Raw genomic sequence first — 26694 nt, 5'->3', positions numbered from 1 at the left:
TAAGAGTGGGGTCCAGCAGTATGTATTTTAACAAGTTCTCTAGATGACTCTGATGCACGGTAATTCTGAGAACTGCTGCTATAGAGAAACTTTTTACCTGTGCGCCAGGATACATGGTGAAGAATAACAGCATGGCACATAAAAGTCCCAAACTGGAAACTACCAAAGGTCAGTCAGCAGTAGAGATAAGTCGTGGCAGTAAATACAGTGGAAGTATTCTGTGGCTTGTGGTTAAGAGCATGGAATGTGAACGCAGACTGCTTGTGTTTTAATCCCAGATCCACCAAATAGTAGCTGTGTGACTTGACCTCTTTAAGCCTCAGTTTCCTCATCTGTGAAATAGGCATGACATAGTTAACTACTTTATGGGCTTACTGTGAGGCTTAACCAATTATGTAATTAGAAGAATGCCTGGTACAGAAGTATTAGACTTGAAGAGCAACCTGCATATTATAATGCTTTAAGGAAAAATATGTCCAACTTTATTTCATAAAAGTGATGGTCTGCCTGTATATTTTGCATATAACAAAATGACTAAGCAGCCTACTATAGGTAAAACTATGTCGATTTTGGAAGTTCAAATGTTGGCATTGCCTCTGCAAACCTCAATTTTCACATGTAGAAAAATAGTAAAATAGTTCTTAGAGGATTGTGAAGAAAACTGATGCAATGTATATGCCCACATTGTGTTTGGTACATGGGCATTTAATTAATAAATGTGTTCTCTTTCCTTTTCTAATTGCCCTTTCATTTCATTTCAGCCCTTCCTTCCAAAATGCCTCTGCTGTCTTGACACTCTTTGAGAAACATTGCCAGAACTAAGGTGCAAAGTGGCTTCCTTGACTGTAAGGAGATTTGGCTTTTTCCATGAGTCAAGGTCAGGAGAGTCAGTATCTAGTGTTTTCCCAGCTATGCCCAGGGACCAAGTCTGTGTCTAGATCTAGGACAGGACTGTAATCCTGATATCTCCTAGGATTTTAGCCTTTTAGCTTCCTTAGTATGTAAAATTCTTAGTATGTATTTAGCAACTCTTAAATACAAAACGGGTACCCAAAGAAATAGATCCTTTTCCCCTCTGTGTCATTTTTCCCTCCCTACATCCTAGGGCCCCGCACCTAGGAGGCCCCAGATATGTATTTATATATTGCTTTGAGTTGTTAGGGTGAATTTGATCTCGGTGGAGCTTAAAACCTCCACTTCCTAGGATGGGTTCATAAACAATATAGGTGAGTTTAGGGTGCAAGCACCTGAAACCACTGGCTGCATTTTATGCTCATCTAGGGCGGCAAACAATCTGCAGACACCTAGCTCGAGAAGAAAATTACTCAGTTCCCTCCCTCTTAACATTAGTAATCAACGGGGAGCAGAAATATCGGTCTCCAAAAACAGCGCAGAAGATGCAGCTCTGCAGGCGAACGAACCGGCCCCTGTTCTGGCGCGATCTCGAAGGGCGGCGAGACCAGAGCCTCCAGCCAGGAGAAAGGCAGCCTCCTTGTGACGTCAAATCAGCGGACTCGTACCGGCTTCAGGCCGGTTCCGGTTCCCCGGCTTTCCGGGCGCGGGAGTACGTGAGCGCGGCGATGGTCTGCGCGTGCTCCGCAGAGGGACGAGCGAAGGTTGGGTCCAGCTCGCGAAGGAGATGCGTGATTGGCTGAGGCCGTGCTGGGGGGTTCCCCAGCCCTGTCGGCAGGGGTAAAACAATAAGAGGGGGCGGCGGCAAAGGGGGCGGGACGTCCGTGTTCCTAGTCGCTCGCCGCAGCGCGCCTGGCGCCGGGGAAGGGCTGGTGGTGAGGGGACGAGCTCGCGGCTCTCCGGCTCCCCAGGTTTGACGTTTGTTGGAGGGCGGGGACGGCGAGCGAGAAGAATCCGCTGCCGCCGGCTCTTCGCGCCTCTCCCGCCGACCTCCGCGCGACGTACCCGCCGCCGCTGTTGGTTGGAGGTGTGTGAGGGGGCCTGCGAGGGAGGTCGGTGCGGTGGTCGGAAGGGGACCGTCCCGGCTCGCGCGGCGGCTCGAGGCAACCGTCCGGAGCGGGAGCCCGGGTGCCGGAGGTTTGGCGGCCGGGACCTTGATTGCGCCCGCCGGCCGCCGACGCTGCCGGGTCCGCGGGAGAGAAGCCAAGCGTTTGCTCCCAGGTGAGGGGCGGGGGGCCGCGTGGGAAGGGCGCTGACTGGCCTCGCGGTGCGGCGGAGGCTCCGAGGGCACAGGTGGAGCGGCGCCGGGAAGGGATGCGGCGGCGAGACAGGCAGGGGACGCAGTCGTTCCCCAGAGCGCGCTGATGGAGGCGTCGGCCGGCCGGCGAGGGAGTGAGCTTTCCGGGGAGGACGCTGCAGGTGGGGAGCCCAGCGGCCTCCGCTCCGACTCGTTCGCGGCTCTTAGTCCAGGTTCGCGGGGAGCAGGGAGGCAGTCGCCCCGCCCGTGGGGGAGGGGAGAGCGGCGGTGTCGGAGGAGGCAGAAGCGACGCAGATGCGAAAGTAGAGGCCTCCGGGCACCATTTCTGTGCAGTGAAACAGAATCCGGGGTGGAAGGCGCCCGCCGCTTGGCTCCCCCAGCGCCCGGTGCTCCGCGGCCCGGGAGCCCCTCTCGGGTTTATCCCCGGCGGGGTCAGAAACTGGAGCTAGAGATGACGTTCGCTTCGTGCCCCCCCCCCTTTTTTTTTTTTGGTAAACGATCCTTTATTGACCCAGGAACCGAAAAGATGTTTGAGGACTTTGAAGCATGGATTTCTTCCTCCTGACCCCACTTTTTTGGGGGAGGGGTGCGGGAAGGATAGCCCAAGGTAGGAACCTAAGCTTCCCTAGTGCTCATTTTGTTAGTCGAATCTGGTCGAATTTTACCTGCTTCTCTAAAAGCAGATTTCTTAAGATGGCCCTGTGCTGCTCGCTTTGGAGCGAATATAGATTTGCATCTACCATTTTCAGCATAGATCAGTATTATTTTTTCTCCCTTCAAGGTCTACTTAATGTTTTAGCCAATTTTTTGTGGGGGGGCGGGCGGGGGGGCGGTGTCTTTGCTCTCTTAGACAGACAAAAACACACGTGCTCCGAAGGTGCAACAACAGCCAAGTTATCCTCTCTGATCCCCCCCCACCCCCATAGGATTGTCGTGATATTAACTTGGTTTAAAATCCTGGTTTGGGGTTCAAGGCTCCAGACCTCGTTTTAGTCTTCCAAATGTTAGCAGTGCATGTACCTGGTTCCGTGAACCATTTACTGCCATTAGGGAGCCCCGGATACTAGAGGGTGAGAAGATGGTAATTCCTTGTCCAGCACCATATTTGGCAGTTAATATAGCCTTAGGCCTGTGAGCAAGGTTTCTAAGTAAACATTATAGTATCCAGTGGTCCTTTCTATGCCCCAAATTCCTGGTCTTAAGAAATAGACGGTATGATGAGTTTGAACTTAGAACTGAATTATGTGTTTCTTTGGTGATGTTTATTTACCTTTACGTTTTCTTAAATTTTTTAGAACTCAGTCATATGTTTCAATCTCTAACGGCTGTTTAATTCTGAAAAGTTATCAGGAATTATAGGTAGGATAAGGACCTGCAGTGGCTTATTACTAAGAGCTGTTCTGATTGCGAATATCCGAGGTTGAAATATTAGTCAAGTGTGAACAAGTATTAAGAGTGGAGAGAACCAGAATGCTTGTGGGATAAATGGGGATCAAAAGTAGGACCGTGGAGAAAATAAGTATTTAATCATTTGATAGGCTAATTGAATGTTCATTTTGCAACTTGAATTGCCAGCGGACAGCTCGAGTTGAATAATATTGGCACTGTTGGTAGCAGGAAATACTAATTATCCATTTTTCACTTATGAGAGATCAAAAAAGAAAATTTCTATAGCAGTTACTGAAAATCTATAAATACTACTAATAGTGTCTAGATTTTTAACAGTATCCTTATCCTGCAGAATTATTGCTGTTGATTACCCACTATCAGGATTGAAAATTCTTTCTTAAATTGCTTTAAATAAGACTTTCCCACATAATTTATGCTGAGGGGGTATGGAGGTGGAGAATCACTACTTTTCAAATCTGGTTTTGATAGGTACGAATTTAAGGGTTGTTTCTGAACTTTTGAATTCAGTAGAACTTAATTGACAAACATGACTTGGTTACTCTCCACTGGTGGACACTTGTTTAAGAACTGATCAGGCAAATTGGTTCTCCTCCCAGAACTCTGGACTGGCTCAGAAGCAATAGTATATCAGTTTCTTGACTGCTGTGTCTCAGCTTATTGTTTAATTTCTATATATTTTACCCTATTTGATAAAACTTTTTTAGTATGTTGGGATGACACTTTTCAGATTTCCTATTATGTTATTGTCCCCTGCTTTTTTGCTCCTACCAACAATATGTGAACAGTTGTGTCTTTGGCTGTTCTTCTAAAGCAGTTGTTTTTAACCGGTGTAATGAAAACACCACCAGAGGCAGGAGACCTGATTTCAGGTCATCTCTTTCATAACTATAAGGAGGGACTTTGAACTCCTTCCTTTTCTTAGGCTCTCTAAACATCAGTTTCCTTTTCTGTAAATGAAACTGATATCCTATCTATTTCAAGGAGATAAAGGAATATGTAGGTTACTTGTTAAACTTGAAAGCATAATATAAATACATGCTTTTATTATTGTTGGTCAGCATTTCCTACCAATACTTGATCACTTTTAATAGTTTCTGAGTTTCAAAACTTGCCTCCTTACCTTTGAGGCCTAAAAAAAGAAAAGGCTTAACCCACAACTACCTTTTATTGTTCATTTCCACCACTGGTGCATGGATCTTGATTGTGATGCTTTCATTCAATGGTCTGCCACAACAAAGTAGCTTTGCTCTCTAGAGAGAGATACATTGCTGTTTGGTAAAGTCATTTTAAACAGACCCACCTGGAATTTTGGAAGATTCTAATTTTAATTTGGGATCAGCTTTTGAAAATGGGTTAGCTATTGAGAATGGTTCAGTGAGAAAGAGCCTGGGCCTGAATTGTATGAGCCCCAATGAGGGGCTCTAGAGGGGTAAGGGAGTAAGTATTCAGTAGTAGAGATAAACTGTGTCCTAGCATAGACATGGCCTTTGGTAATACAGGTTTTTTTTTCTGGTAAAAAGAACTGCATCCTATTTGTAGAAATCTTAGTCTTTTTATAAGAAGCAGGATATAATACATTTAACTTTACAGTGCTGAAAAAAATTTTGTAGATTATTTTCCTAAATGTCATTTTCTTTTGGCTTCTTGGGGGTCTTTTTTATTTTGTTTCATTTTTTAAAATAAGACATGTGTCTCAACTTCTTAGCAGTTTTCATTTTAACCATTTTCTCCAAGCATTGAAATAGCCACCAAAGTGTGACATGAATTTTTATGTCAGTAATTTGTAATGAGTGAATTATTTTCCCCCTCTTAGAACTATTTGAGCAAAGATGCTGCATTTCTTATTCTTAATAGGTGGTCAGGACACTCCAGGCTCCTCAGAGAGTAAATTTTTGATTATGCATTTTGATGCTTATATATAGTGGTTGTTGCAGCCAGGTGTTTGAAGTTAACAAATTATAATTAGGTTTTATGATTATATGTAGATCTAGCTATTTTATGGATAGTAGTTTCTTTAATAAAAATGGAGATGTCATTTGAGATCCCTGAGATTAAAGATAATTGGTGGGATACAAAGTTACTTTGTATTTTTTATTGAAATCTGCTCTGATAATTATTTTCTATAGTAGATCGAAAAATTAACTTCACTGTCTTGCCGAAGTGCATACCTTGCCGTAACATTATTGAAATCAGACCGTCATTTAAAATTTTACACTCTGTTTTTTGTTGTTGTTTTTTTTTTCCCCCTATGGTTTTGTAGTCTTTGAGAATATTATTTTTTTAGTTTAATTTTTTTGAAATTGTTGACAGTATTATAGATATTTCCCATTCCCCCCACACACACTTTGCCCTCCTCCACCCAGCCCCACCCCTCCTCAGGCCTTTACCACACTAGTGTCTGTGCCTATGGGCTATGCATATTTGCATATATGTTCTTTGGTTAATCTCCTCCCTTCCTTCCCACCCTCTTCCCTCTGAGGTCTGTTAGTCTGTTAGTCTGTTGTTCCCTGCATCCATACCTCTGGACCTGTTTAGTTAATTAGATTCCACAAATAAGTGAGGTCATACAGTATTTGTCTTTCTCTGACAGGCTTATTTCGCTTAGCATAATAATCTCCAGGTACATTCATGCTGTCACAAACGGTAAGAAATCCTTTTTTACAGCCATGTAGTGTTCTATTGTGTAAATGTACCACCGCTTTTTTATGCACCCATCTACTGATGGGCACTTAGGCTGTTTCCAGATCTTAGCTATTGTACATAACACTGCTTTAATCATAGGGGTGTAGACGTTCTTTCTGATTGGTATGTCGGGATTATTAGGGTACTAGGGGCCCGGTGCACGAAATTCGTGTACTGGGGGGGGGGGGAGTGTCCCTCAGCCCAGCCTGCTCCCTCTCACATACTGGGAGCCCTCAGGCATTGACCCCCATCACCCTCCAGTCGCAGGATCGGCCCCTTGCCCAGGCCTGACGCCTCCACCAGAGGTGTCAGGCTTGGACAGGGAACCCCCATCTCCCCCCGATCACTGGCTCTGACCCCCGCCCAGGCCTGAGGCCTCTGGCCCAGGAATCATGCCTGGGCAGGGGACCTCCATCTCCCTCTGATCGCTTGCTCCACCCCCCGCCCAAGCCTGACGCCTCTGACCCAGGCTTCAGGCCTGGGCAAGGGGACCATCATATCCCCCCAATCCCCGGCTCCACCCCCCACCCAGGCCTGATGCCTCGGCCAGAGGAGTTGACCCTCATCACCCTCCGATCAACAATCACCGGATCGGCCCCTTGACCAGGCCTGAGGCCTCTGGCAGAGGTGTCAGGCCTGGGCAGGGGACCCCCAGCTCCCTGGGGTTGCAGGCTCCGCCCCTGCCCAGGCCTAACACCTCTGGCTGAGGCGTCCGGCCCGTGTAGCGGGGACCCGCAGCTGCAGTGGGCCCGCGATCGTGGGCTCCGCTTTAGGCCCAGGCAAGGGACCCCTAGCTCCTGGGACTGCCAGCTTCGACTGTGCCCAGCTCCCATCGCTGGCTCCACCCCTACTTCCTGCTATCACTGGCCAGGGCGGCAAAGGCGCCTGATTCTCCGATCATGGCTGAGGGGCAGGGCAAAGGCAGCCTCAGGGCCGCCTTTGCCCTGCCCCCCAGCTCTTAGCTCTCCCCTGGGTTTCCGATCACTGTCATTGGCAGGGGGCTTCTTCCTGCTTTCCCTTTTGCCTCCCTGCATTGTGCCTACATATGCAAATTAGCCGCCATCTTTGTTGGCAGTTAACTGCCATCTTATTTGTCAGTTAATTTGCATATAGCCCTGATTAGCCAATGAAAAGGGTAGCGCCGTACGCCAATTACCATTTTTCTCTTTTATTAGTGTAGATATTCCCAGAAATGGGATTGCTGGGTCAGAAGGCAGGTCCATTTTTAATTTTTTGAGGAAACTCCATACGGTTTTCACAGTGGCTACATTCCCACCAGCAGTGTACTAGGGTTCCCTTTTCTCTGCATTCTCACTAATGCTTGTTCTTTATTGATGTATTGATGGTAGACATTCTGGCAGTGATAATTCATTGTAGTTTTAAATTGCATCTCTATGGTGATTAGTGACTTTGAGCATTTTTTCATATGTCTATTGGCCATCTGTATGTCCTCTGGGGAAGTGTCTATTTAGGTCCCTTGCCAATTTCTTTAATTGGATTGTCTTCCTGGTGTTGAGTTGTATGAGTTCTTTATATATTTTGGAAATTAATCCTTTATCAGGTGTATCATTGGCAGATATATTCTCCCATACGGTAGGTTCCCTTTTCATTTTGGTGATGGTTTCTTTTGCTGTGCAGAAGCTTTTTAATTTGATGCAGTACCTTATGTGTATTTTTTCCTTTGTTTCTCTTGCCCTAGGAGATGTATTGGTTAAAATGCTGCTACATTAGATGTCTGAAATTGTACTGCCTATGTTTTATTCTAGGATATTTATGGTTTTGTGACTTACACCTAAAGCTTTTATCAATTATCTATTTTGAGTTTATTCTTGTGTGTGGTGTAAGTTGATGGTTTAGTTTCGTTTTTTTTTTTTTTTTTTGTATGGACCTGTCCAATTCTCCCAGTACCATTTATTGAAGAGACTATTTATATTCCATTGTTTGCTCTTGCCACCGTTGTCAAATATTAATTGGTCATAATGGTGTGGGTGGTTTTTGGGGTTTCTGTCCTGTTACATTTGTCTGTCTGCCTGTTCTTGTGCCAGTACCAAGCTGTTTTAATTACAATGGCATTGCAGTATAGTTTGATATCCAGTATTGTGATCTCCTCCAAATTTATTCTTGCTCAAGATTGCTGCAGCTGTTTGGGGTCTTTTTTGATTCCATATAAGTTTTTAGAATATTTGTTCTAGATCTGTGAAATATGTTGGTATTTTAATTGGGATTGCATTGAATCTGTAGATTGCTTTGAGTAGTATGGACATTTTAATGATGTGATGAACTCGGTATATGCTTACACTTGTTTGTATCTTCCTCTATTTTTTCAGTGTCCTATAGTTTTCTGAGTATAATTTTTTTACTTTGTTGGTTTATTCCTAAGTATCTTATTTTTTTTGTTGCAATGATAAATGGGCTTGTTTTTTTTGTTTTTAGTTTCTTTTTCTTAGAGTTCATTATTGGTGTTTAAATATACCATTGATATCCGGATGTTAATTTTGTATCCTGTTACTTTTCTGAATTCATTTATTAAGTCTAGCAGTTTTTTTGTGGAGTCTTTAGGGTTTTCTATGTACAATATCAAGTCATCTGTGAATAATCAGTTTTACTTTCTCCTTTCCAATTTGGATGCCTTTTATTTTTTCTTATCTGATTTCTGTGGTTAGGACTTCCAGTACTATCCTATCTAATAAAAGACAAGAAGGGTAATTGACCGTACCTTCGCTACGCTTCCCATGGGCTAATCAGGGCGATATGCAAATTAACTGCCAAGAAAGATGGCGGTTAACCTCCAACAAAGATGGCGGTTAGTTTGCATATGTAGGCGCCAAGCGACGGAGTGAAGCCGGCTGGCCCCAGGCAGGAGCAGCGAGCAAAGAGGGAAGCCCGCCGCTCCGGTCTCGGCCACGCCCCTGGGGCCCACGCACGGCGAGTGAATCTGGGTGAGAAGTTAATTCTGTGATTTGGTGTCCTGGCTCTCCTGGGGTCAGGGTTGGGTAAAACAGGAATCCCTGCTCTAAGAGTTCAGGGTCATGGGGAGCACACTGCCCCCTGGTGGAGCACACAAGTGGTGCCGGTGGCAGGAACCCTCTCAGACCAAATGCTGGTCAGAGACCAGGGTGGCTGGTGGGGTTGGAGAGCCCCCCTGATGCGGACACTCTGCCACGCCCCTGGGGCCCACGCGCAGTGAACGAGGAGCTAAGCCCCTCACCTGCCGTGCCAGCCTCCTCCATGCCCCCGGGGCCCGGGCCCCTTCTGGCGAAGAGCGAGGCCTGGGTTTCAGGCGCCGGAGGAAAACTGGTGCCAGCAGCCAGGGGGAGGGGCCCCAGACTGCAAGAGGGCACAGGCCGGGCTGAGGGACCCACCCGAGTGCACAAAGCACTGGGCCTCTAGAGTTGAATAATAGTGGTGAAAGTGGACATAATGACTGCACATGAATTGATGTTTCACAGTTGGGGTTTGATTTATTTTTGTTTCTAAGACCATTGGTATCAGGTTATCTGAAAAAATAGTACTATCTCAGGTAAACACAAGTGTTTTTAAAATTACCTCTTGGAAACATTAAACTTGGAGAGTGTACCTTACAGTCTTAGGCAGTAGGTTTTTCATTATACTCTTTCTCTATGGAGCTGCTTATTTTTAATTCTAGCATGGTATCTTTATGGTCTGTTTCTCCCATTTCAGCCTTCTCAATTTTATCTTCAGTTAGTTGGTAATATTTAAGCACACTCAGACTTTAACCATTAATGGTCACTAATGTAAGCATACTGTCAGTACTTTTTTGGTTAACTAGTAGTACTAAATGAATTTTCACACTTTCAACCTTTATTCTAGAGCAGCGGTTCTCAACCTGTGGGTCGCGACTCCTTTGGCGGTAGAATGACCCTTTCACAGGGGTCGCCTAAGCCCATCCTGCATATCAGATATTTACATGACGATTTGTAACAGTAGCAACATTACAGTTATGAAGTAGCAGCGAAAGTAATTTTATGGTTGGGTCACAACATTAGGAACTGTATTTAAAGGGCTAGAAGGTTGAGAACCACTGTTCTAGAGCCATGTTTCCTAACCAGTAACTCATATCTGTTTGATGATTATCAAAACCTAAATGAAAAATTTAAAAATACTATTTTTAAAACTACAAAGTCAATATATGTTCTTTTAAATACTCGGACAATGTGGTGTAGGTATAACTTTCCTGTTTTTCCCTATTTTTATTGAGTGTATAATTTTGTATTTTATAGCTATGCCATAATTTAGTAAATCATTTCCCTGTTGATGGACATTTAGACTGATTTTTTTTTCTTTTGTGGCAATGAAAAACCTTGAATATACCATCTTTGTGCATTTACTTCTTGAAGTGTGATTACTGTGTATGTGTTCATTTTTATTACTTTATTAAAACTGTGAAATTAAATCTCCAAAAGGTTTTAACAGTTCATATTCCCTCCAATACTGTTTGTGAAAGAGCCTTTTTCCCATATTCTTAACAGTACTGGATATTAATTTTTGTTAATCCTAGTAGGTGAAAGATGGTAACTTAGAATAAATTGCCTTTTTTGAACTGTTGAATAGTATTGATTTCAGGGTACCATGTTTCTCTTATAAATGCTTGGTGGTGGTAGATTCTCCATAAATGGTTGTGAAATGATTGACATAATGAAGCATAATTGCATTGCTAAATTTTAATTGAGGAATAATTTACAAAGAGTAAAAACCACTCTTTTCATGTGCAGTTGTATGACTTTGGACAGACATACACAGTCATGAGACCACCACTTCAATCAAGGTACAAGCTATTTCCATCACCTGAAGTTCCCTCATGTTCTTTTATAGTTGTTTCCCTTTTGCCTCCAGCCCCTGAACTGATGTAATCCTATAATTTTTACATTTTACAGAATGTCCTATCAATAGAATTATATAGGATTAACTTCTTTAGCTTGGAATAATGTTTTTGAAACTCATCCATGTTGTTGCATAAGTCAGTTCTTTTTATTGCTGAGCAGTATTCAGTTGCATGGACTTACACCACAATTTACTTATTCTCCTGGCTAATGGTCATTTTGTTGTTTCCAGCTTTTGAATGTTTATTAATAAAGCTGTCATAAACAGCATACATGTTTTTTGACCTACGCCTCATTTTTCTTGGATAAGTACGTAGGAGTGGGATTGCTGAATAATATGGGAGATGTGTATGTTTTTAATTTTATAAGAAGCTGCCTTACTGTTTTCTGAAGGGATTAACATTTTTTCATTCCTACCAACTCTCCCTATCTTGTAAACAGTTAGTACTTTTAGATTTTTATGTTAGTCATTATTATAGGTGTTGAGTTGTAGGTTATTGGCCTCATCGTAGAAATCTAGAAGCATTAGAAGGAGGTGGTCAACAGTGATAATGCAGACATATAGAGGAGTGAGGAGAGGTCATTGGATTTTTTAGTACAATTGTGACTTTCGAGGAATGCCATTCAAGGGAAAGCTCAGAATATAATACATGAGAGGGGAGTAGAGAAGAGGAAGACTAAGACAGATACACATTTAGTAATTTAGGGCAGGATATGACTAATGAAGTGTCATGATAAAGACCCAAAGTTGAGAATTCAGAGGTAAGATAATTATATCCTATTGGGGCAGTCAGATAAGCTTTTCAGGGAACAATATTTTAGCTGGACCCAAATGTGAATGCATAAGGTTTCAATCATTAGAAAGGTATGGAATGAGTATTGAAATAGGAGTCAAAGGTGTTCTTGTAAATAGACTTCTAGAATGCTGGCATTGGAGTTACCTAATCTTTGTTAGACACATGACTAGTTTGACAATATTTCTGCTGAATTATTCAGTTAGTCTCTGCAATAAATACCTGCAGTGACTGGCTATTCATGAAATACTCTTTCAGGTTATTCTTTCATTATATTTATACTAGAGTCCTGGTGCATGAATTCATCCAGGGCATGTCCAGCCCATCTCGCCCAGTCCCAATTGGCGCCGATCGGGGCCAGTTGGCCAGGGAGGGATCACGGGAGGGTTCCAGGGCATGTTTGGCCCGTCTCACCCAGTCTGGATCCGCCAGACCCAGCAGCAAGCTAACCTATTGGTTGGAGCATCTGCCCCCTGGTGGTCAGTGTGTGTCATAGTGACTGGTTGAATGGTCAGACATTTAGAATATTAGGCTTTTATTATATAGGACTAGAGGCCCGGTGCACCGGATTCGGGCCTGTGGGGATCAGCCCACTGTGGGGGCGCTGCTCATCTCAGTCAGCCGAGCAGCTGTGGACCCCCCTCTGAGCGGCACTCCCACTGTGGGAGCGCACTGACCACCAGGGAACAGCTCCTGTGTTGTCTGCACCTGGTGTTCAGTATGCATCATAGCGACTGGTCGACTGGTTGTTTTTTCCTCCAGGAGTGAGGTGGAAAAACCCTAGATCACCTTCTTGAATTCTTATTACCCAAGTTACCAAGAACACTATGAGTGGTGTACTGGGAGCTTAACCAATGAGCAATCAGAAAAGGTGTTTCCTATGCAGCTCACGCGCAGAGGCGGGACTGCTGGCACACGGTGGCTGGCAGGCCCCCCTGTCTCCGCTTGGCCTGGGCCGCTGCGGCATCATGGCTTGTCTTACCTTGCACGCAGTCCCTTCCACCCACCTGCGCATGCAGCCTCCTCCTGAGCGGTCGTGACGTTATGGTGTCCTGGACAATTTGCATATTACCTCTTTTTAGATATATATGATAGGCTTGAACCTAAATCTAACTTTCTGTAATTTCTATTTACTGTTCAACCAGTATTGAACTTGTACAGAGTAGAACAGAAATGTCAGCTCATTTTTTACTTTATATTCATACTAGCCTTAGGTTGTTTGCTTTGGGGACAGTTCCATTATATGCTACTAATTCACTGACTTTAAAAAGTAAACAAAAACCTAAGTGCTTAACTAAAAGCTGAAGTTTTAGTCATGGGAAGAATAGAGGCTAATAACTTTGGTTGATAACAGGTTTTTTAAATATTAGTTTTGAAATTGAGGAAATCTGAGCATATTGTAGATACCAATAGAAAGTCCAATATGATTTTCTTTTCTATCTTATTTGTGTGTATGTTTTACTTTTTCCCTCTGCTTTTCTCAATGGCTTATGAGTATTAAGAGATTTAGAAAAAATGATAACAGTTGATATAGAGAGCATTTTCCCTGGGTATGTGCTTCAGGAATTAGTCTAGGCAAATGGAGAAGGAGACATTTTAAGAAATAGGAATGAATAAAAGGCTATTGATGAATGTACACATGGATTTTAAGTGTGATGGGACAGAGTTGGTCAGTAGAATGGTCTTGGACATAGCTAAGGCTTAATAGATAATGAAGGAAGCTGGATATAATGTTGGTATTTGGGTGCTAGAGGCTAACAAACTTCTGAAGATCTTTTTTGTACTGTCTTGGTTATCTTTATTGACCTGCATAATCTTGTAGGCTTGACCAGAGATCATGTCTCAATTTGTAAATTAGGAAATTGAGATTAAAAAAAAAACCATGACTTTTTATTCTGAATAGGTAATTTGGTTCTTTCTTTCTCTTGGCTTTCTTATATGCACTGCCTTGCATGAATAATAAACACAAATTTTATATTAGTCAGCTTTTTCCACGTCCCAAACTACCTTGTTTGGTGGTTCATCTATAATTTATCTCTAATGCTTCTTTGATGCATTCCTTATTTATTGAACTGTTAATTTTCCTACTCTGGGGGAAGCAGGGGGGAAGATGGAAGAGATGGCAGTTGCTTGTGTAGAACACATAAATTAGTCTATCATTAAAAAATAGATTAATCAGTAAGGTTGTGCCATCCCCAATACCTTTATTTTCTGCTTGATTTCCGTCAGTCAATTATATTTTAACCCTCTAAATTCTGATTCACTTTAAATCAGACTTATGGTAAAAAAGTAACTGACCTTTAAGTTATATTTGTTAGTATAATTAACTTAAAACCCATCCTCTGAATGACAACTTTATTTCATTTTATCATCCCTGTGGAGGAGCCTCCTGCACCTTAAGAAAGAGGCTCTGCATAGCCACATATTATATAGCCATTTGTTAGGCTTTTACCAGATTAGCATTGCCTTTTCTCATTTACCATTTAAAATTAGCTCCTTTGAATAATCCTATATAATGAAACCCTAATATGCAAATCGACCAGATGGCGGAATGACTGGTAGCTATGATGCGCACTGACCACCAGGGGCAGATACTCGACACAGGAGCTGCCCCCAGTTGGTATGGTCACTGCTGCATTCAGCATCCCAGTTTGTGAGAGGACAGGCCTCTAGTTTATTGAATAATCCTATCTAATAATAGACAAACATAGTAATTGACCATACCTCTGCTACGCTTCCCGTTGGCTAATCAGCAGGATATGCAAATTAACTGCCAACAAAGATGGCGGCCAGCAGCCACACAACTGAAGCGAGCAGGAAGCTTGCTTGCTCCAGTGATGGAGGAAGCCAAGGTTCCCCACCTGCCGCGGCCCAGCTCTGAGCTCCGGAAGCAACAATGTTTCAATTATAGAAGTTAAACAAACCCCAGATACCTGCTTTCAGCCACCACGGCCTCAGAGCTTAGAGCACCAGTGATGGCAACAGAGTGTCAATTATAGAAGCTAAACAAACCCAGATACTTGCTTTCAGCCAGCCACGGCCTCAGAGCTGGAGCCGGCTCTCAGCTCCAGTGACAGCTATAGAAGGTAAATAAATCCCAGAATTTAAAAAAAGGGGAAAAAAAGAGGCTGGGAGCTTCAGTCGCCCGCCAGCCTGAAAATGGCCCTCAGCCCCTCACCCAGACTGGCCAGGCCACCCCAGTGGGGACCCCCACCCTGAAGGGAGTGTGACCAGCTGCAAACAGCCATCATCCCCTCGTCCAGGCTGGCCAGGCACCCAAGCGGGACCCCCACCCTGATCCGGGACACCCTTCAGGGCAAACCGGCCGGCCCCCACCCGTGCACCAGGCCTCTATCCTATATAGTAAAAGGGTAATATGCAAACTGACCTTAACAGCAGAAAGACTGGGAATGACTGGTCACTGTGACACACACTGACCACAAGGGGGCAGACTCTCAATGCTGGAGCTGCCCTCTGGTGGTCAGTGCGCTCTCACAAGGGGAGCTCTGCTCAGCCACAAGCCAGGCTGATGGCTGCCAGTACAGCAGTGGTGGTGGGAGCCTCTCCTGCCTCAGCAGCGCTAAGGATGTCTGACTGCAGCTTAGGTCTGCTCCCCGCTGGCAAATGGACATCCCCCGAGGGCTGCCGGGCTGCCAGATGGATTTCTGATTGCCATCTTAGGTCCAATCCCCCGGGGAACAGGCCTAGGCCAGCAAGTGGTCACCCCCGAGGGTCCCAGACTGTGAGAGGGCACAGGCCGTGCTGAGGGACCCCCTACCCCTGAGTGCACAAATTTTTGTGCACCGGGCCTCTAGTAATCAAATAAAAGTTACCTCCATTTCCTATTCCCTTTGCGTAGCTCTGATCTAAATGGATGATAACATGATCATGATATTTCAGTGACTTTCTAGGTGGTAGGTAATTTGAAGTTCCTCTTGAACCTTGTTACAATAACTTTTTAGTGTATTTTGACCCTTCCTTTGATATTGATAGGTGTAGTCTATCTATATGTACCTTTTTTTTACTTTGGTTGTATGTGAGAAAAATGATAAGTGAATATGTACCTTATAAATGTGATGAGATATTTGGGATAAATGAGGAAGTGCCACTGTAGAAAATTTGGAAATACAGAGGAGAAAGGGAACAATGAAGTTCCCCAACCCAGAAACAATCCTTAATATTATTTCGTCTTTAACCATTTGAACAAAACTGTTTTTTTTAAATATTTTTTATTGATTTTTAGAAAGAGAGGAAGGGAGAGGGAGAGAGAAATATCAATGAGACAGGAATATCATCCATTGGCTGCCTCCTGCATGCCCCACACCAATCGCATTGGCGATCAAGCCCACAACCCAGGCATGTGCCTTGACTGGTAATTGAACTATGACCTCCCGGTTCACAGGTCGACACTTGACCGCTGAGCCATGCAGGCTGGCTTGTTATAATTTTGACTGTTCTGCGATGTAAACATTAAACATTTACTTTAAATGATGAAAGGTTATGTTTCTGATTTTCTTTCTTACTTTTTTTTTGTTTGTATTTTGTTTGTTAATCTTCATCCGAGGATATTTTTCCATTGATTTTTTATTTTAGGGAGAGTAGAAGAATGAGGGAAAGACAGAGAGCACATAGATTGGTTGCCTCGTGCACAGGCCCAGGCGCTGGCTGGGGCTCTGGGCCGGTGAGGAGCCTGAACCAGGGTATGTGCCCTTGACCAGAATGGAACCCAGGACCCTTTGGTCTACAGGCCGATGCTCTATCCACTGAGCCAAACCGGCTAGGGCTGTATTTGTGTTTCTTGACCTTATCTTTGAGATTTCAGCTTAAAAGTAATTTTTAGCATAGCACCTAACACATTCTGTTCTTTGTTTGCTTGTTTAATATTCCTTGACAGACTATACACTCCTTGAGGGCTAGAGTCTTGTCTTGTTCCCCAGTGTATTTAATTTACTGTAAACAGTACAGTACATGGCTTAGTTAGATACTTAATGGAAAGAAAGATGGGAAGAACTTACACCAATTAATTAAAAAATTTTTCTTTTGAGTACCAAGATTATTGTTGATTTTTAGTGGTAATCATTATTGTGAAAATATGAAGAAGAGACAAGTTAGTCCTTTTTCCATAAGTGTAATCTCCCAGTCCTGCCCTGTACCCTCTAACTAGTTTTTAAAAATGAATTCATGAACATAGGAGATAATGGTCCCCAAAGGAAAAAAGGTGCTATATGAATGGAAAATCTTGGTTACTTGTTCTTACTACTTTTTCTTATAATCTGAGGCAGCACTGGACTGTCTTGTTCTTGGTTACTTGATTTTACAGTTTTGGAAATAACTGTGCTACTTCTCCCTTTTAAGGGATAAGGGCAGGAGATGCAGATGTTGGAGGTTACCAGTGGTTTTTCAGAATTCTTTTGCCATTTTAAACTACTTTTTAATAAGTGGTATTAATTTTCTTAATTACCACTTGTATGGCTCAGAAAATTTATTTCATGGAAGTTTACAAAGATGACTTTCCAATACTTAATTTTCTTGTGTTTGCTCCCTTAGATTTTGACATTGTGCAGCAAAGAAATGGTTATGGAGAAGCCCAGTCCGCTGCTTGTAGGGCGGGAATTTGTGAGGCAGTATTATACTTTGCTGAATAAAGCTCCAGAATATTTACACAGGTAAATTTTAAATGGTATATTTTAGTATTTTTTATTTAGTTTTATTTTCTTGAATATGACTTGACATATTGTCTTCCTGTCACCTCCTGTCTTGACAGTATCTTTTGTAAACCTTATCTAATATTTTAACCATCTGGTGACTAAAACCATTTTTTAAAAAAATGAAATCCACAGTAAGAAAACCATTTCACACAATATAACACATCACATGCTTATGCATGTGCACAAAATTACATACTCTGGTACTCTATGTTTCATTTAAAAAAACAACCATCTTTGGCTTAACAACTAATGAGTTCCAGTCTTCAATTTGAAATCATGGGCTTAAGTCATCTCCTTAAAGTTTTCTATAGCAACATTAGGAAATGAATCCATTAAGTGATTATACTTGTGAACATTTCTTGATTAATCTGCAAAATAGTATTTCTTGGTAAAACAGCAACAGGAGCCTTGTTTCCTATTTTGGTAAGAGTTGGAATTTGTAAGCTTATTTTTTTCCAGAGATTGAAATGAAATTGATTTATGTTCTTTCTGATATATTTTAGCGGATGGAAGATAAGTGAGACTTTTGTAAGTATTAGGCTTTGCAAGTATTTGTTGTAGAATACTCTAGTCAAGTGAGCTAAGGATAAATATATATATTATTTATAGGTTCACTTATAAGGATGCTGGTTATTCTAAAGTTAGTTTTTGCAATGTGCCCTGCACTGTTAAACATGTATATTATTCTGTGTTGTTACAGGAGACATTTTTATATAGCAACCCCCCCCCCCAACCTAAAATGAATACTTATACATCTACCTAATTATAAAAATAAAGGCTTTCTTGTTGACAGTGTTTGTGGAAGGAGAATAGAATTAATAGGGTCATTCATGAATTGAAATTTAATCTTTTTACAATGTAGGTATTAATGTTTTTAGCTTTTTTTTAAAAAGCAAGGAACTTTTTTTATAATGATGAAAAAGTAAAATGTAAAACAGACTTTCCACCATCATTTCAAATAGCAGCACTACTGTTTTATACTTATGTAACCAGTTTCCCTAGTAATGAAAATTTAGTTTGTAATTTTGTACTGGTTAATACTGTAACGAATATCCTCACACATACATTTTTGTGCGCCTTTAGAATAAGTTCCTAGAAGTCAAAATGTTAAAAAGGTTTTTCTTAGGCACATTTAGAGCCAAGTTGTCCTCCAGTGAAATAATAGCAGTTGATGTGCTTGCCAGTTTTACAAAATGGGAGGAAATAGTATAAACTTTAAAATATGGGTAGCAGTTAAAAGTATGGACGCTGGAATGAGACAGACTGAGTTTATGTCTTAGCTGCCCCACTTGAAAGGCGTGTGATCTTAGGTAAGTTAGTTTAACTTCTTCTGAATCTCAGTTTGCTCATTTAGATAATAGCACTTATTTTATGAGTTTGTTGTTAGGGTTAAATGAATCAGTATATGTAATGCACTGAGAACATTACTTGGCATAGAGGAAGTCTTAAACATGTTTTATGATTAAACTTGAATTCTCTTTATGAAAAAATCAACCTTGCACGTTTGATAACCCTAATTTTTAAAGATATTAATTCTAATTGCTTTAGGTAATGCCAGAGAAGCATCGTGTACTTAAGAGCAATATAAAAATATTAATAAAAAATTGGGTGTTGAAATAATGTAGATTTTTTTATGTAGTCTCTGAATTATTTGTTATTTTAAATCTAAACTGATTTAATCTAAACCTTTCAAGGGTTAGTAATCATTTGGAACTCAAAAAGTAGAATGTTAAACAGCATTTGATTCCCAAACAAATCTAGATAACTGAGTTTTTTTATCTAAAGGAAAAGAAATGGGTCAACTACTGCAGCATCAGTATGTAGAATGTTTTTATGAATATTTCATTTTTCCACTTAACTAAAAATAGATGTAACAGGAATTAGATGAGAATAGCTAATGATCTGGGTGCATGGTATATTAGTGTGCTAGATGCGCTAATAATTTTATGTCATTATTCATTTAATCCTTACAAAAACCCTATGGGGTAGTCATTGTTCTGATTTATAACCACGGAAAGTGAACTTAAAAACCCTAAATATACTTAAAATTACACAACTAATGAATGAGAGAGCTGGACCTGGAAATTAGGTCTCTTTGATACCAGAACTCTATTGCCTCTTAGACTTCTCTTGATAATTGAATATTAATCATTATCAATGAATGGTTTTACAGGTTTTATGGCAGAAATTCTTCCTATGTTCATGGTGGAGTAGATGCCAGTGGAAAGCCCCAGGAGGCTGTTTATGGCCAAAATGTAACTATCAATTTCATATACATTTTATATTTTTCTTGTGTGTTGATAAAGATTTGAAAAATAGCCTTCGTGTGCCCATTCTCCCCCCCCCCCCCATTGCCATTAATTTCTTGAATGTGATCATTAGTTGTAACTAGAATTTATGTTACAATAATTGTGGATTGTGCTTTGAGTTCTTAAAAACATCCATTTTGAATGAAGCACATTATTACATTGGGGTGGATACAAAGGAGAAGATGGGATATTTTCTATCCTTGATGTAATTTATACATAAAACAGTTGAGACAATGTATTAAGTTTATACAAATCTGGGCTGAATGTTACTTTAAATAGGGATGTACAGAAGTATGTATGCTCCTTAATGATTTTGTAGAGAATAGGATGTGGGATTTCAGCTAGACTCTGAATTACAGGATTTGGCCTTGCCAAACGAGGAAATTGAAAGTAGAAGAAATGGCCTTAGCAAGCATGCAGTAAAGTAAAATTAGCTATGCGGTCAAGGAGTAGTCAACACATTTTGTGTGAGTAACTAAATGCCCAATACAGAATATGGCAGGAAGCTTTATAAAGCCCATATTTCTGCATAATAAGAGGCGCCATTGTGATTTCTTGTGTCAAGAGTTGACATGTTGAAAATGGTGACTTAGGAAGACCAGTCTGGCAGTAACACATAGTATGATGAAATGGATTCAAGTGAGGCAGAAGGATTAAGTAAATAATCTACAAATTGTAAGGAAGAAATCAGTGAAGTTTTGTTGTAGTATTGTATAGGTAATGCAGTATCACAAAAGTTTGTATTTTTCCCCTTCTCCTAATAAAGGATATACACCACAAAGTATTATCTCTGAACTTCAGTGAATGTCATACTAAAATTCGTCATGTGGATGCTCATGCAACCTTGAGTGATGGAGTAGTTGTCCAGGTCATGGGTTTGCTGTCTAACAGTGGACAACCAGAGAGGAAGTTTATGCAAACCTTTGTTCTGGCTCCTGAGGTAAGTTTTCATTTACATGATTTTGCTTGGCTCTTATTGCTTGATGTGTCCAAAGAGTTTCTTCTTACCAGTTTGCATACATATACATGTAACTTTTTTGAGAAATTTGTAGTGAACATGTTGATATAATTTACTTGAACTTTTTGTGCTGTGTGTTTGCACTCTTTGACTAGAGGTAAAAGATACTAATGGGTAAATAGATGATTAAAATTACAGAACTAATAAAAAAATTATGTTATGTTTAATAGGTTATATATTAAACGGAATGGGAAAGTTTCATTTGTTAATTGTTCAGATTCTCTTACATTGAGTAGACATTTCTTGAGTTCCAATATTCTTTGATTGATCTTCTTTAGTTTACTTTATTAACATCATATAGCATGTTCAACTTTGGGAAATTATATTTAGTCTACGTTATTTCTATAGTATTAAAATTGAATGTGCCGTGTAATTTGTTCTTTTTGTGTTGTGCCACCTTTATGGGTACTTATGGCATATTTGGATTTTTTTTTACAGGGATCTGTTCCAAATAAATTTTACGTTCACAATGATATGTTTCGTTATGAGGATGAGGTATTTGGTGATTCTGAACCAGAACTTGATGAAGGTGAGGTTACTTTCAAGGTAGAAAGGTTCTTTCATCACTCTTTAAGGAAAAGTATGAAACTTACAGAAGCTTTTGTATAACTGAGTTCAAAACCCCTTTCACTTTTTGGTATTTGTTGTAAACAGTATAGGTGTTCATTATATGAAATTATAAAAAAGTCAAAGAGAGTGAAAAAAATTCTCAATCTCATCCTTTATAGATAACTAAGAGTTTGGTGCAAATTACAGAATTTTGTTGAATCCTGTACTTGGCCTAAAGCTTGCTTTTAGGCCTGGCTAGTGTGGTTCATTGTTGAGCATTGACCTATGAACCAGGAGGTCACGGTTCAATTCCCGGTCCAAGCATATGCCCAGGTTGCGGGCTCAATCCCCAGTACAGGGTGTGCAGGAGGCAGCTGATCAATGATTCTCTCTCATCATTGATGTTTCTATCTCTCTCTCCATCTCCCTTCCTCAGTGAAATCAATACAAATATTTTTAAAATAATACTTGCTTTTAATTTTTCACTTAATATTTTTGTTGACTGGTAATTTTTTTGGATATACCATAATTATTTAGTTGATCTTCCATTGATATACATCATTTTTTAAATTATTATTTGCTCTATTGAATAGATGCAACAGAGGAAACTGAGTTATGGCTTTATAATTTATTTCTTTTCTTTTCCTTACTAATGGACTCTTTTTTTAAATATAGTTTATTGATTTTTTACAGAGAAAAAGGGAGAGGGATAGAGAGTTAGAAACATCAATGAGAGAGAAACATCAATAAGCTGCCTCCTGCACACCTTCTACTGGGTATGTGCCGGCAACCAAGGTACATGCCCTTGACCGGAATCGAGGCTGGGACCTTTTACTCCGCAGGCCGACACTCTATCCACTGAGCCAAACCAGTTAGGGCACTAAAGGATTTTTAAGGAAAATACAATTAAATACCAAACTTTATCGTGCTTGCTCTTCATTTTTCTTAGAGACTAGGGAATATCACAAATTAGTGCTTTTGTAAGAAATCTGACAATTTTTTGCTATTTACTATCATATCACTGCCTTAATCATTAAAAATATGTATATCACATTGTGTGTTGAACCTCTTAAAAAAAAGATTTGGTATATTATGTGTTGTCAGAATCGGAAGATGAAGTAGAAGAGGAACAAGAAGAAAGGCAACCAACTCCAGAACCTGTACAAGAAAATGCTAACAGTGGATACTATGAAGCTCACCCTGTGACGTAAGAATAGTGCTTGCAAAGTTAAATTTGTTCTATATTATAATGTCAGGTGGTTTTTGCTCCTAGAATTGTTGGAAGTTTTTGATAAAGGTACCTATTAGGACAGTATTTGAGTACTTTACGAGAAATTTGGAAATAATTGTTTTAATTAATTAAAAAATTGAACATGGTTTAGACCAAAACCATGATCACTTACTGATAATGCAGATCACTTAGGACAATACAGAGTGAGCATTTTATTTATTTTATTTTTTTTAGATTATTTTATTCTTTATTTTTTTTAAATGAAATCTTTATTGTTCAGATTATTACAGTTGTTCCTCTTTTTCCCCCCCATAGCTCCCCTCCACCTGGTTCCCACCCCACCCTCTGTCCTTACCCCCCACCCCCCACTGTCCTCATCCATAGGTGAACGATTTTTGTCCAGTCTCTTCCCGCACCCCCCACACCCCTTTCCCCCTGAGAATTGTCTGTCCACTCCCTTTCTAAGCTCCTGATTCTGTTATATTCACCAGTTTATTCTGTTCATCAGATTATTTATTCACTTGATTTTTAGATTCATTTGTTGATAGATATGTATTTGTTGTTCATAATTTTTATCTTTACCTTTTCTTCTTCCTCTTCTTAAAGGATACCTTTTAGCATTTCATATAATACTGGTTTAGTAGTGATGAACTCCTTATCTTTTTCTTATCTCTGAAGCTTTTTATCTGAACTTCAATTCTGAATGATAGCTTTGCTGGATAAAGTAATCTTGGTTGTAGGTTCTTGCTGTTCATCACTTTGAATATTTCTTGCCACTCCCTTCTGGCCTGCATAGTTTCTGTTGAGAAATCAGCTGACAGTCATATGGGTACTCCCTTGTAGGTAACTGAGTTTCTTTCTCTTGCTGCTTTTAAGAGTCTCTCTTTGTCTTTTGCTTTTGGCATTTTAATTATGATGTGTCTTGGTGTGTTCCTCTTTGGATTCCTTTTGTTTGGGGTTCTCTGCGCTTCCTGGACTTGTAAGTCTATTTCTTTCACCAGGTAGGGCAAGTTTTCTGTCATTATTTCTTCAAATAGGTTTTCAATATCTTGCTCTCTCTCTTCTTCTGGCACCCCCATAATTCGGATGTTGGTACGCTTGAAGCTGTCCCAGAGGCTCCTTACGCTATCTTCATATTTTTGGATTCTTTTTTCTTTTTGTTTTTCCGGTTGGTTGTTTTTTGTTTCTTCATATTTCAAATCTTTGACTTGATTCTTGGGATCCTCTAGTCTGCTGTTGGATCTCTATATATTATTCTTTATTTCAGCCAGTGTATGCTTAATTTCTAGTTGGTCCTTTTTCCTATCCTCGAGGGTCTCACTAGATTTATGGAGGGTCTCCCTAAATTTATCAGCGGTTTCTAGAAGATTCTTGAGTAACCTTATAACCGTGGTTTTGAACTCTATATCCAGTAGTTTGCTTTCCTCCATTTCTGTCATTTGTGACCTGTTTTTTTATCTCCTCATTTTGGCTGCTTCCCTGTGTTGATAGAGTGGCTTTCTGTGCTAGGTGTCCTATAGGGCCCAGTGGCTCAGCCTCCCCAATTACCTGAGGTGGACACTCTTGGTGCACCCCTTTGTGGGCTTTGTGCACAGTCTTGTTGTAGTTAAGCCTTGATTGTTGTAGGTATCACTGGGAGGAATTGACCTCCAGGCTAATTGGCTGTGAGAATCAGCTGTGTCTGCAGTGGGAGAACTTCTGTGCTAGAGACACCCTTCTGGGGCAAGACTTGCTTCAGTGGGGCTTTGGTGCTCACTGAGTCTGCCCCCTGAGTGTGTCCCTTTTGGATCTGAAGAGTTGTAATCGGGATGGTCCCACTCTGACCACTGGGTACACTGGCTCTTGGATCTCTAAGGAGGTGTTCTGCCTGAGGCTACCCAGCAGGAGCTATGGAGAGATCTGCAGATTCCTCTTCTTTGTTTGGGGTTTGGAGGTGCCCAGATGAGGCCCAGCTGTGAAGCAGTGCAAGATGCTGTGGGGCCTTGGGCCTTCTTTTGGATGTTCTGGGTCTCCCTGACTCAGCTGCAGTTTGTTAGGTAATTTTAGATTGCAGAGGGCCAGGTCATTCATATGCAAAAGCCTCTGTGCACAGCTTGGGTGGGGCGGGGCGAGGTCTCAGGGAATCAACAGGGCGGAGCAAACAACTATGGCTGATCCTCAGCCGTGCCCTAAGAGGCCCCAGTTCTCACTGTTCTGTAATCGCTGCAGGCACCTCTGATAGAAAGCCGCCTTTGAGTTCTGCCCGCTGCCAGACAGTCCAGTTTCTCCCCGTATGAGTCTGGGTCCCCAGAGACTCGCCCGGAACTGTAGTTCAGAGCATTAGGGTGCTTGTGTCTCCCTCCCGATTAAAAAAGAAAACCGCGTCCTCAGTTGCCAGCCCTTTATGCGTGTGCCTCCGTACCTCTGCACTTTACTTCCAAACCTCCTTTGGGTCTCTGTGCTTTTCTCTTTCCTTCTAGTTGTAGAATTTCCACTCAGCCAGCCTTCCTGTGGTTCTGGATGATTTCTGTTTTGTCTTTTAGTTGTATTTTTTTTAAAATTTTAAATTTTTTTTTTATTGTTTTATTGCTTAAAGTATTACAGAGAGTATTATATATGTCTCCTTTTTTTTTCTCCCCTTGACCCTCCCCTAGCCTCCCATGCCCCCAGTGTCTTGTGTCCATTGGTCATGCTCGTATGCATGCATACACGTCCTTCGGTTGATCTCTTACCCACCCCCCCAACCCTCCCCAGCCTTCTCGCTGTAGTTTGACAGTCTGTTCGATGTTGCTCTGCCTCTGTATCTATTTTTTTTCATCAGTTTATAATGGTCTTAATTATCCATAAATGACTGAGATAATGTGGTATTTTTCTTTCATTGACTGGCTTATTTCACTTAGCATAATGCTCTCCAGTTCCATCCATTTAGTTGTATTTTTGAAGTGGTTGTGGGAGGCAGCAATTTCCAGTGTTTACCTATGCTGCCATCTTGGTTCTCTTATTTTATTCCTTATCTGTTTGTTTTTCAACATCATTTTTTTTTTTTTGATTATCACTTAAGGGTATTTTTCTATTGATTTTTAGAGAGAGTGGAAGAGAGGAAAAGACAGAAATATCAATGTGAGAGAAACATCGATTGGTTGCCTCCTACACTTGCCCTGGAGCCCACAACCAAGGTACATGCCCTTGACCGGAATCGAACCTGGGACCCTTCAGTCCGCAGGCTGACGCTCTATCCACTGAGCAAAACTGGCTAGGGCATGAGCATTTAATTTTATAAATAGGGGGTTTATTTCTAGTTGATACTAAAGTAAACATTTTTAGTAATCCAGTTTTAAATCAGTGAAGTTGAGAAATGTTGCTTGAGAGCATTATTCCCTTCTGCCTTCTGGTTCTTACTGGACTTTTGCCCATTAGATTAGAGAGATACTGAATTTTATCTTATTTGAATTGATCATTTTACTCATACTGAAAAGGAAATAAAATATGTTATTGTAGTAATGGCATAGAGGAGCCTTTGGAAGAATCCTCTCATGAACCTGAACCTGAGCCAGAATCTGAAACAAAGACTGAAGAGCTGAAGTTGTCAGTGGAAGAGAAGAAGTTGGAAGAATTAGAGGAGAAGTCTACTTCTCCTCCTCCTGCCGAACCTGTGTCTCTGCCACAAGAACCACCGAAGGTTAGATCAAAGGAACTCTTTATAACATCACACTTTTATATTTGATACCATTAATGAAGCATGACCTTTGTTCTATTATGTTAATTTGTTTCATATAGTAAACTATACTTTTTTGTGCATATGAAAGAAACTGGGTTTTTTGGTAATCCTGAGAAAATCTCATTGTTTTTTTTTCCCCTCAAAAAATACCCCTCAGAGTGAAGTTGAAGATTAATCTTTGTCTCTGCAATGTTTAGTACCTTACATAAAATTATTTGGGTCCATGCATAAAACTGAGAGTTGCTCTTCCATTCTGTACTAATAAATCCTCTACACACCAGATGC

At 41.0% G+C, this 26694-nt stretch overlaps 1 protein-coding gene across 4 annotated transcripts in view; it reads left to right on the top strand.

Moving 5' to 3' along the window:
• Nucleotides 1-1805: 1805 nt before the first annotated feature.
• Nucleotides 1806-26694, top strand: part of G3BP2 (G3BP stress granule assembly factor 2) — a 35930-nt gene continuing 11041 nt past the window's right edge. For all 4 annotated transcript variants that reach the window (XM_036336688.1, XM_036336673.1, XM_036336679.1 and 1 more), the window contains exons 1-7: nt 1806-1939; nt 17445-17563; nt 19779-19860; nt 20681-20854; nt 21371-21461; nt 22586-22688; nt 26190-26370. In XM_036336688.1, the coding sequence (XP_036192581.1) occupies nt 17469-17563; nt 19779-19860; nt 20681-20854; nt 21371-21461; nt 22586-22688; nt 26190-26370 (726 nt within the window). In that variant the 5' untranslated portion in view covers nt 1806-1939; nt 17445-17468. The remainder of the gene's footprint in view (nt 1940-17444; nt 17564-19778; nt 19861-20680; nt 20855-21370; nt 21462-22585; nt 22689-26189; nt 26371-26694) is intronic.

Source organism: Myotis myotis, unplaced genomic scaffold, assembly GCF_014108235.1.
Source record: "Myotis myotis isolate mMyoMyo1 unplaced genomic scaffold, mMyoMyo1.p scaffold_m19_p_1, whole genome shotgun sequence".
NCBI classification, from domain to species: Eukaryota; Metazoa; Chordata; class Mammalia; order Chiroptera; family Vespertilionidae; genus Myotis; species Myotis myotis.
Note: the sequence above shows the minus strand (reverse complement) of the source record. Positions and strands in the feature narration are given on the sequence as shown.